Raw genomic sequence first — 12,672 nt, forward strand, 5'->3', positions numbered from 1 at the left:
GCCCATGAATTTAAAGGGTCATGTGATGAAAAGCATCTATTTCTCATGGTTCATAGCTTGAAATGGCCCCTATATGTCCAGGGTTTCTCACACAGGGTCATGTGTGTGTAGTGTATTTTTAGGACTGTATGGATCTGAGGCATAAGCACTTCCTGTGGCTGAGCAGGACCACTCTGATCTCTTTCAGCCGCTCTGTTAATTTGTAGTTGTGTTTTTGGACGGCGCCCAAGAGCTTCCTTTTTATTTTAAACTCCAACTTCACAAATGCACCCAATGCCTTGACTCAGAGAATCAATTCTCGATCTAGCTTCTTTTCTTTTCTTTTCACGGTTGGACTTTTCTTAGTGTTGGGTGTTAAATTGAACAGTTAAAAACAGGTGGATTCAGTTTGTCTGTATATTTAAACAAATTTATATAATCTTGACCCCACACTTTAAATCTGTTCAAAATGTTCATATCTCAAATAAATTAGTCTTCAGATTGAGGTCTCCGCTGATTCAAGAACACGTGTATTGCAGTGAGTTCATGGTGTCCTCAGTGACATTGTCAATCTGGAGTTTATAGTGTCACCGCTCGTCTTCGTTTGGCCACATCATTACTGAGGAATGCTGTTTGAGGCTCTCTCAGGCCATGATCTGAGCTCTGTAAATGTAAATATGTACACAGTCGCGTAACCTCAGCCCTTCTTCACCGCATTTTCTCATGTCATAGACTGCAATCTGACTACAGCGCAAAAAACTGTAACTGTAGGTTTCACGTGCTGTAATTGCAGCATTTTCGTTTAGCGAGTCTGTAAAACCAAATTCTTGTGAGATCTCATCCTTGCTGCATGTTTGAAGTCTTCAGAAAAAGTGTGTTGACATCTAAAAAAGTTCTCTTCAATGTGGGATTTTTTCCCGCCATTTTATCTATAAGTGTCTGATGATTTAGTAAGGTACGAGCTACGTGACAAAGTTTAATACTTAACTGTTAAATTAAAGTCTGGGGTCAGTACATTTTATTTTTTGGGGGAAATAAATTAATACTTTTATTCAGCAAGATAAATTGGTTCATTGGTAACATATTTCCCAAGTAGCACATCAGCAAATCACAATGATTTCTGAAGGATCATGTGACACTGAATATTAGAGTAATGATGCAAAAATTTTGCTCGCATCATATTTTAAAACATATAAACTGAAAAACACTTGTTTGAAATAATTTGCAATTATATTTCACAAAATTACTGTTTGTTTTGATCAAATAAATGCTGACTTAGTGAGCTTAAGAGACTTCTTGCGAAAACATTATTAACCCCAAATGAACACAGTAGTTGAAGGTTAAAGGCTTGATCAAATCAATAACCTTAAGTATAATAACTGGTATTAATGATGCTTGACCTAGTAAACACCACTATCAAGAATAAAAACTAAACGGAGGAGCAAACTTCTGGTGTTTCATGATATTTGCAGGCATTTAAAATTAATAAGCCCAGTTTTACAACCATTGGCTGCACTACCTCTACAAAAGACTTTCCGACTTGCAATTCCCAAATCAGCAACACAACACTGGGAAAGCCCAGAATGCAGAGGGTGAACAAAGTCCTGGGACAAAAGAGTCACCAGTGCTTTGTCATGAGCACCCAACCCACTGATATGGAAGAAATGATCTCTATTAAACACACACCAAACAAACCCAAGGAAAGTTGGGCAGGCCCAGGGTGAGAAGGGTTGTAATGCCTGGGAGGTTGTCAACTGGCAATTTTTACTGTGGGAAAGGGCATTTTATTACTGCTTTAATATATTTTATAAGCTAGACAAAAGAGCAACCCCTCACTGTAGTGGTTTTGCATATGCGCTTTATGAAGTTCTTTGTTATGGACGGCTGAGCAGATATTGCCTCTAAACTGCAACCGCCCCCATCTACACACTTTTTCAATATTTTCCGCTCTTTCCTCCTGCTTATCTGAACCCCAACTGCAAAGCACTCTGGGAAACCATTTCCATTCTGCATCTGAAAGGTGGGTATTGTTACCTGGATCACCTCATTCAAATTAGACGGGCAAATTCGAAAGCATTTTCATACTGTACAAATACCATTTGGTTTCTGTGGATTTGGCCACGCCGCTGCCATCGCTAACGCTGAGTGAAATTGACTGCATGTGTTATTAAAATGATGCCTTCTACTCGTTTCGTTCAAGTAATTTATATACCCCTCGAGTTAATAGCAATCAGATGCCGGCCCTACTGAGGGAGTATGTTGGATTATAGTGTGCATTTATGTATCTAAAGGACCACAAACTGAAAATACGGATAATGATCAACAGACTGCACTCAAGAGAGGCCTTCTACTCCATTATGAATAAAATCTTTTCAGATCTAAACATATAATACTTGCAGAACTGGAGTCACATTTGTATGCTCTCATTATAATGAGGAAAGTCAAGATAAAAACAAAAACAAAAAAACACTTTCAATACAATTCAAGTTTTTGATTACACTTTTTTTTTTTTTTTTTTTTAATAAAAGGGTAAATCTAGATTTGCAAAGTGTTTGTACAGCATTAAAAAATTACGTTTTAGAATTATATATATTTTTTTAAAGAATAAAAACTTTAATAAGAATAAAAACCAAAAGTGAAAGATTTGCACTTGTGATTGTCCAGCATAGAAAGTTATTTAAATTTTTATGAAAGGTTATGAAAACATTTTTTAATCTTTAAATTAGTATGCATTAATAATCATGGACAACAGGACCTTGATTACAATAGTAAATAAGGTCATTTTCTAATGATCAAATTTATCCTGAAAAGTGCATCTAAATACTATAATAATTGACGACATGATTAAAAAAGTGTCTGTCCTGCATTCAAAATGACTTAAAACGGACACGTCAACAAGTGAAGCTGATTCCCAGAGCGGCTAACAATAAGGACAGGCTGCCAAAACCTATAAAAAATAAAAACCGAAATCCATCTAGAAGGGAGGAAAAGGAGGCCTATCATGAGCGTGTTGTGATTGATTTATGCGTGTTGTGGAGCACCAGTGAATAAGGACATTTCAAGCGCGTCTGTGCTCATCCTGGCTCTGCCGAAACCCACAGGCCTCCCTTAATCTCTCTCATCTCCAAACGGGTCGCTCGTCCCGTCAGCGCAGAGCCCCGTCTCCCTCCGCCAAGAGCTATGACATCATGGCGGGTGAGTGAGGCAGACATGGGGACTTGTGACTTGATGACTTGGACTCGAGTCGACTCGAGTCGCTATTTTTAGGACTTGAGACTTGACTCGGACTTGGAAGTTAAAGACTCGGGACTTGACTTGACTTGAGACACGATGACTTGAATGACTTGAGTGTTAATCACATCATGTTTTCATTTTGAATATAAAATATATAATTTTTTTTTTTAATAAAGTTGATTACTCAGCTGGAGCGCAGACTGAGAATAGCGTCGTGACTGGATCAGGACACTATCATCAGTCATGCCCTCTCTACCTTACACACCACGCCCACTTAAATCAGATATCACATCACATCAACATGTCAGCCTGAGAGGTACCGAGGGTCATCGCTTTTGTCTTCAATAGTTCGCGCCTAAAAACGCGTGGAAAACGCTAGTCGCGCCGCTTTCTACTTCTTTCCAAAGCGCTCGGGCAGAAGTGCTCCTGGGGCGTCTGTCGTTGCTAAGCATCCATGACACGCTCTCTCTCTCAATGAAGACGCGGACATTTCAGCAAAGGATAAATGGATTTGCAGCACTAAAAATCGCTCGCAGTAGCTCTGCTACTAAATTCATTTCAAAATGGCAATCCATATACAGCTATGAACAGCTGTTCCTTCATCTTAGCTGAGCTTTCAACGTTGATACGGGAAAGGATGAAGCTGATTGGTTAGTTATTGTCACATGACCTGCGGTGCGCTTGCGGCATTCTGAAAAGTTTAGATGTTGAGCGCGTTGCTTCCATTATGAGCGCGTTGCTACATTGGAAATAACGAACTTGCGCGCACAAAAGACGTGATGTGAACAGCCCCTAATGATCCGCTAGCAGGCCGTCAAAAAAACGCATTCCAGGGGCGGCGCTAGGGTTGGGCTAAGGGGGCATAAGCCCCGAATATTTTGTTACCTTGTCTTTCTCATAGAGCAAAACAATTAATCAGAAAAACAAATGTAGCTGCCGCGATTACCCAATCATGACAAGTGCATATTACATACATATATATATATATATATATATATATATATATATATATATATATATATATATATATATATATATATATATATACAGTACAGAATATAAATATGACGTATTTTCAGTTGTTTCATACTTTTTTGTTATGTACAATACAGACCAAAAGTTTGGACACACCTTCTCATTCAAAGAGTTTTCTTTATTTTCATGACTATTGACTATTGTAGATTCACACTAAAGGCATCAAGGGCTATTTGAGCAAGAAGGAGAGTGATGGGGTGCTGCGCCAGATGACCTGGCCTCCACAGTCACTGGACCTGAACCCAATCCAGATGGTTTAGGGGTGAGCTGGACCGCAGACAGAAGGCAAAAGATCCAACAAGTGCTAAGCATCTCTCGGGGAACTCCTTCAAGACTGTTGGAAGACCATTTCAGGTGACTACCTCTTGAAGCTCATCAGGAGAAAGCCAAGAGTGTGCAAAGCAGTAATCAAAGCAAAAGGTGGCTACTTTGAAGAACCAAGAATATTACATATTTTCGGTTGTTTCACACTTTTTTGTTATGTATATAATTCCATATATAATTCCACATGTGTTAATTCATAGTTTTGATGCCTTCAGTGTGAATCTACAATTTTCATAGTCATGAAAATAAAGAAAACTCTTTGAATGAGAAGGTGTGTCCAAACTTTTGGTCTGTACTGTACATAACAAAAAAGTATGAAACAACTGAAAATACGTCATACTTATATTCTATACTCTGAGAGAGAGAGAGAGGGAGAGAGAGAGAGAGAGAGAGAGTGTGTGTGTGTGTGTGTGTGAGAGAGAGAGAGAGAGAGAGAGAGAGAGAGAGAGAGAGAGAGGAGAAATGTAACAGTTTAATGTTGTATGTAAACTGTGTTTGAGAGAGAGAGAGAGAGAGAGAGAGAGAGAGAGGTGTTCAGAGAGGAGTCTGTTGGATGTTTAGTTTTATGGACTCAATGTTGAAAATGTAAAACATTTCAAACACTGTTGGCAGAAGTGAAAAAATAAATAATTTTAGGAAGTTACAATTTTGTTTGATTCCATGATGTATTTTACTGAACATGAGTATTTACAATGCAAATCCAAATTATTTTAATTTACTGACAGTTACTTATATCTTGTCTTTTAACTTTATTAAGATCAGATTCTGCAGGTAAAATAACAATATTAAGGTGACTTGACTTGGACTTGACTTGACATAGCTTGTGACTTGACTTGACTTGACTTGCCCAAGAAAAAAATACTTGGGACTTACTTGAGACTTGAAGGTTAAGACTTGAGACTTACTTGAGACTTGCACATGTGTGACTTGGTCCCATCTCTGGAGTGAGGAATGATTTCAGCAGCTTGTTAGCTACCGCTGAGGTAAGAGCGCTGAGACAGACTTCACCTCAGACGGTCCAATAACACCTCACATACAGAGCAGGGGCCACATTTAAAAGAACAATAAAATATTATAATAATTAAATATATTTGTAATAAATTCTTATGCATAGCTTATTAGGATTGAATATTTATTTTCTGCTAAATGACTCAATGTAAATTTATGAATGACTTTCTCCCTCTCTAGATAGTGGTCTAGATTACCTTCTCCCTCTCTCTCAGGGGTTAAAGCAAAAAAAAAAAAAAACCCTGAGCCTGAACTTTTTTCTGGGGATGGGGTAGCACATGCAAAGCATGCAATGACTGTGGCAACTTTAACATTTGAAAGGATACTATGGCAAAGTTATTGCTTTATTTATTCAAACTGATTTTCATTTTCATGAATATGTGGTTGACCTGAAGAATGAAAGCTGTATCATATAGACTTGGAAAATTAAGAGCTATATCACTGCTTATCGACACTAGGGGTGTAACAATCCATTTAGCTCACCAGATGAGACAAAACACAGATACTTGGTTCAATAGAACATGACAATAATTTAATGCTATTTTTAAAGAAATTTTCAATGACAAAATATTTGTCTTTTAATTACAAAAAGTTTAAGCAGTTGTATTTAGAAATATTTTAACTAATCTAGGGCTGTAACTAATGATTATTTTGGTAATGAAGTAATTGATTATTTTGACAACTGAGCAATCTGATATTTTTAGTAACACAAACAGACCTAAGTGAAAACCAGACTTTAGTATGACTATTTATATATAAACTAACGATTATGCAATAATATAAAATATATATAATATAATAATTGATAAAATATAAAAACCAAGAAATTACATGATTGTATTGAACAACGCTGTTAAAATACATAATGGAATATGCTTATAAATAATATGAACATAACCAACTTAAGCACATTATGTATTAAAACAAATACTCGCAGAGTGCACCAACGGCCTGATGACATTTCACTTCACAGCTTGGTTAAACAATGTTTAAATCCATTACATTTTTATATTTGGCCACATGCAGAAACTTTTTTGAAATCGTGATGTACAATACATGGCATATTTAGACATAGGTTGGTGTATTCTCCTGTGTTGGCAAAGGTTTATAAATGATTTACATTACAAATCTGAGATAATGCGCACTGTTTTTCCAGATGAACGTTAATTCACATTCACAGCAAATACAGAGGAAGAGTTTAGCCCCTTTCACACATACAATATTCACTGGTAAATTACCGGGAAGTTACCATTAATAGATCATGTGTGAACAGGACCTTTTCAAAAATCCCGACAAATTTGTTCTGGCAATCATATCGTTCTTATGGAGATGTCAGGATTAATCTGAGCTGTTTACAAAGTTCCGCTGCTTTATAATGAGCTTTTCTATGTAAATATGCACTAGATGGACATCATTGACCATTGCGCCTCGCAGCTTTTCGTCGCGCTTCTCCATTCATCAGGGCTGGGACTCGTGGTTATAAGAGCAAAACATTCTGATTGGCTAGTAATGTTAGTTTGGTTGAGAGTGAAAGCTGCTCCTCTCTTGTTAGGCGAACACATGGACTCGAAAGTGATAATCAACAAGATTTTTTTTTTTTTAATGTATGATTCATTTTTTCTCGCAGCCAAATGCTGCACGCTGGAAATCCGGCACGGTGCTGGAGAACTTTAAGCCCTGCTCTCTGCTGGTGGTAGTGTAATGGTGTGGGGGATGTTTTCTTGGCAATAGTATCAATTGAGCATCATTTAAATGCCACAGCATGCCCGAGTATTGTTTCTGACCATGTCCATCCCTTTAAAACTACAGTGTACTCATCTTCTGATGGCTACTTCCAGCAGGATAATAAGCTCAGATCATCTCAGACTGGTTTCTTGAACATGACAATGAGTTCACTTTACTCAAATGGCCTCCACAGTCACCAGATCTCAACCCAATAGAGCAGCTTTGGGATGTGATGGAATAGGAGATTCACATCATGGATGTGCAGCCGACAAATCTGAAGCAACTGTGTGATGCTATCATGTCAATACGGACCAAAATCTCTGAGAAATGTTTCCAACACCTTGTTGAATCTATGCCACGAAGAGTTAAGGCAGTTAATCAAGGCAAAATGGTCCAACACTGTACTAGCAAGGTGTACCTGATAAAGTGGCCAGTGAGTGTATGGTCACTGTGACTCCACCAAGTAAGACATCTCTTGATAATCACTACCTGTACTGGACATTTCAGTGGGAATATATGTCTTGCATAAGGGTGAATTATGGACAGGGAAAGACAGGACTCACCGGATATAAGCCACTGTCCACTGGGAGAAACGCTGATGCTTCGGACCAGACTAGAGTGTCCACGGTACACCTGTCAGACACAAACACAAACACCAGCAACATCAACACAACATGCAGAAACAGCAGAGAAGAAAAGCAGACAGCGAGAGATCATTTAAGGACACGTTCGGGACTCTATTATTTCACAGTAGTCCATTACCACCAAACATATTTAGTTGATTTATTAACATTTTTGTTCTTCTTTAACCCAGTCCAAAAGAACGTCAGACAAACCCTGTTACACGTCTGCAGTTTTACAGCCCCACTCTACAATTTCAACAACAAAAATATTCTCCTTCTGATCTTTTTCACCCACGCGGTACAGTAAGTAATGGTTTCCTGTCTCAATAAAATCAGAGCTCACTGTCCTGCCATTATAAAGTCTGGCCCAGACATATCTGAGGATCTGATCTACAAGCTGCTCCGCTGACTGTCATCATCCCAATCAGGCTGTTAACATGATCCCAGACCAGTTAAAGATGACGTACCAGAGACTGGGTGGTTGGGAAGGGCTGCAGGTCTTTGGGTTTGGGAAGTTTGGGAATCAGGTCCTCTGGGTTCACATTCACCTGGATGAAATCAGGACAACATTCTTGACAATTTGAAGACAAGCTTTTGCAATGCATTTAACTTCTGTAACGTCATTAGCTACTAGATGAAGGATTGGTTTTATTATTTGACTGCTTTAAAAACCAGTTACAACATAAAAAATAAAATAAAAAATAATTTATATATATATATATATATATATATATATATATATATATATATATATATATATATATATATATATAAATATGAAGAGTATACAGTTTATTAAAGTGGAAATAAGAGCAATTTTGAATTAATTATATTTAAACATCTTAAATATATTAAATATATTTATTATAATAACTTAATATTTTTCTTAAATATATTCGTGCATGTGTGTGTATTTATATATACATAATAAATACATAGTAGACACACATATTATGTAAACAAAAACTTACTTTGGATGAGATTAATCATGATTAATCGTTTTACAGCACTCATTTTATATTTATATATATATTTATATTTATATATATATATATATATATATATATAAAATATTTACAATAATTGAATAAAAATAAGGTGGGTATAATAGAGTTTTTTTTCTGTTTTTGGTGATTCTGCAAATTCATAATTCTGTTTGATGACATACAGAAAAGCCATCTTCATCTTTAAGTATTGCCTGTACAGTTTATTTGTACAGAACCCGGTGCAGAGGTCTCATACCCTCATCTTGCGCTGCCGGGGACACAGGTACAGGTCGAGGCAGCGCTCGAACCGCTCGTGAATGAAACGTGAGTATGCGGGAACGGCCCGCAAGCAGGCAAACTTCTGCGGCAGGAAACTCAGCTTCCTGTCCTCGGGGTCCTGCTGCTCCCATGCCAGTCTCTGAACACACACACACACACACACACACACACACACACACACACACACACACACAACAAAGAGCAAACGTTATGAGAACTCGGACAAAGCCGGTCTAATGAACAGGTGCAGGCAAAATTTGGTTGTATTTAAAGATTAACTTGCAGAGGGGATGCACGTGTTCACACAGAGTTAACTATAGCATGTAAAACATACGCAAATGACTAATAGGCAAATCATACAAGCCTAATGGAGCTGGAGGCACAGGTGTGAAATGATGTGAGCGTTAGGCCAGTGACATTTTAAAGAAAGAGTTCACTCCTAATGAATCTGCCTTTATTTACTCACACTCATGTCTCCAAACCAAAATATTCTCATCTAGAACTACATTTTAATTAAATATCTATTCTGTGTAAATGTAATAAAAGTTTAATATATTAATAAATATAAAAATGCATATGTTTTATATTAATTATAACTATTAGTTATAAATTAAATAATTTTATTTTAATAAAATTAATAACATTTGTTCTTGGAATTAAATTAATTAATTTAGCATATTTGGATTAAACAGATGGAGTGAAACAAAGGCAGCGTAAATTGAATAATATTTCAGTTCATTGATAAATATTAATAAATTATAAAAATAAAAAAATGTTAGATTAAATACATTTTTATTAAATATTTGTTTTTGGACATTAAAATCATTAATCCAGCATATGCACAGTGTAAGCGGTGTAAATATAATCAATTTAATACACTGATTAAATATTAATTTGAATTATTTTAGTTATAATAATTATTTATTATTATAATTTTATAATATAATACAATAAGACGATATATGCCTGCTCCAAATTGGCCATATTTAAATTAAATCCAACATTTAATGCAAGTAGAATTTTTATAAATACAGTATATTTTATTTACTATAATTACTATTACTAAGGGATATATATATTTATTCTTCTATTACAAGATATTAAAAACATGAATTTGACTACTTGTTACTATAATATTAATTAATTAAGACAAATCAACATATTTATTGATAACAAAAACAGAATACATATACATATATATATATATATATATATATATATATATATATATATATATATACATATACATATATACATATATATATATATATATATATATATATATACACATACATATATATACACATATATATATATATATATATATATATATATATATATATATATATATATATATATATATATATATAAAAATAAATATATATAAAGGTTGCTTTTAAAACAGGTTCAGTGTCATTGTATGAATTTCATGGTGTTTTTTTTAAGTTGCAGCATGGAAAATCTCTGCGTAAAATGAGTATGCATTTGACAAATGCAGGTGAACACACCTCTTCCTCTGACATCAGGTATTCTGGAGGAGGGTTATAAGACTCCTCGTGGCCAGGAAGCTTCATCTTGGGTGCTGGGACGTGCATTTTGTGGCGTCCCAGGATGCTGTTGGGGTCCTCCTTGGCCCACAGGTCGTAGTACTGCGGGGTGGTTTCTTTGGGTCTGCGAGGTTTGATCCAACCCATTTTTATGGCATGGACCAACTTCCCGACCTAACAAAGAGATGGATGCTGTGACGGCTCAGTACAGAGAAAAACACACAGTAACACATCATTGTCGTGATTGAGAGCACATGTGTACGATCATTACTCCAAACACTCGCTGCACACGTCGCCAGTTCACTGCATTAAACACACTGTATATAGTGACCGGAATATCTGATTTTCTTTTTTTACTGAAACGTTTGCAGGTCTGATTTCTTTCAGCGCTCTGTTTCAGATTGCCATTATGCTGGCATTTTAGACCACTTTCCACTTTAAAAACTATATGGGAATCATTATTTGTAACGCAGCACAGCTGGCAGCACTTGGAAGACCAAACATGACTATTCTCATGCTGTCTCCTGATTCACAGTAAATATATGCTTTCACCAAAAACATAAAACCTAAGGTGTGACCAGGACAGCCGAACTTGCCTTCTCTTTCTCGATTAGTGAAGGAATAAAGCTCCGTTTGTCTTGCGGCCTGTTGGTGACGGGGTGAATCATCACTTCATTGGAGAAGAAGTCGATCGCAGGCTAGAAAACAATGGAGAGACACAATGAAGCATTAATGCAAAGTAAGAGTCTAATCAATGACAACATATCATTATTACTTTAGATGCAATTAAAGGTGGGGTTTAAAGAACTGGGGAAATGAATAGCCCTTTTGATAAATGCTTAAAACTATATGAGCCATAAAGCTTGTGTGCTTACACTGACACTGAAATGATAGCACAGATGGAGGGTGAGAACTCAACCTGTCCTAACCACAGCTTAACACCTTAAATCACAGCAGGCCAAAACCTTCTCAGAGATGTTTTATATGTACCTGCTTTAAACCTTTATTTTGACATTTACATTAGTAAACAATGCAACATTTATCTAGCTTAAAAAAAATCTGTTGTAAATCCTTTTGACGGTTTATTTATTACATATTTCTAAAATTGTTTATTGATTGTTTATAATTTTCAATTATATATTATACTTGGTCTGAAAAAAAAATAAAAGGGTGCAGAGTAATTTTCTATTAAATATGCCTTAAATAAGCAACTATAAATAGCTTTATTAATAAAATAAATACCTTTATTAATAAAATTTGCTTTGCTGACAGACAAATCCTGTGCATCCTTTTGTTTTGTTATATATTGTTTTAATATAAAATATAACTGACAATTAGTCTGTAAAAAAAAATTAAAAATTTAAATCATGTTTTTTTTTTTATTGTTATCAGGTTTTTATTGTGATTTACTGAGAGTTATCCATTTTTGCAAATGTACTCTTCATATATATACATATATATATATATATATATATATATATATATGTAAAAAAATAAATAAATAAAAAACCTTGCTATGAGTATTATGTATATATTATATCACTTATATATTGTTGCTTCTTTTGTTGGTTTCATGGCTTCTATTTTTCCTCATTTGTAAATTGCTCTGGATTAAAAAAAAACAAATCTTAAGATTGATTTAAATGTAAATAACCAATCAAACAAAGCGTATGCTTTATACATGCATTTGTCTAATATAACAGAAAATTGCTGTGCAATCTTTATTAAAATAAAAGTCAAATAATACTATAAGACCTACTATTATTTTATTTATTTGAATATACCAATGCATATATAAAGTGGGCATTTTATTTGTGTTGTGTTTAATTCGACATTGTAAAAACGAATGAGAACATCTGGGCTAATCAACCAGACAGTGAATCGCAGTCAGATGACAGGTGGCTTTTTCACGCTCACGCTCTTTAAAGCCTG

At 35.4% G+C, this 12,672-nt stretch overlaps 1 protein-coding gene across 1 annotated transcript in view; it reads right to left on the minus strand.

The window, feature by feature from the left end:
• The window catches only part of bop1 (BOP1 ribosomal biogenesis factor), a 74,137-nt gene that overhangs the window by 11,504 nt on the left and 49,961 nt on the right, over positions 1 to 12,672 (minus strand). Inside the window, exons 6-10 of the mRNA XM_052583796.1 lie at positions 11,337 to 11,438; positions 10,702 to 10,914; positions 9,171 to 9,332; positions 8,396 to 8,476; positions 7,869 to 7,938 (exon numbers count right to left, since the gene is read on the minus strand). Coding sequence (XP_052439756.1) covers positions 7,869 to 7,938; positions 8,396 to 8,476; positions 9,171 to 9,332; positions 10,702 to 10,914; positions 11,337 to 11,438 — 628 coding nt within the window. The remainder of the gene's footprint in view (positions 1 to 7,868; positions 7,939 to 8,395; positions 8,477 to 9,170; positions 9,333 to 10,701; positions 10,915 to 11,336; positions 11,439 to 12,672) is intronic.

Source organism: Carassius gibelio, chromosome B19 (assembly GCF_023724105.1).
Source record: "Carassius gibelio isolate Cgi1373 ecotype wild population from Czech Republic chromosome B19, carGib1.2-hapl.c, whole genome shotgun sequence".
Taxonomy (NCBI): Eukaryota; Metazoa; Chordata; class Actinopteri; order Cypriniformes; family Cyprinidae; genus Carassius; species Carassius gibelio.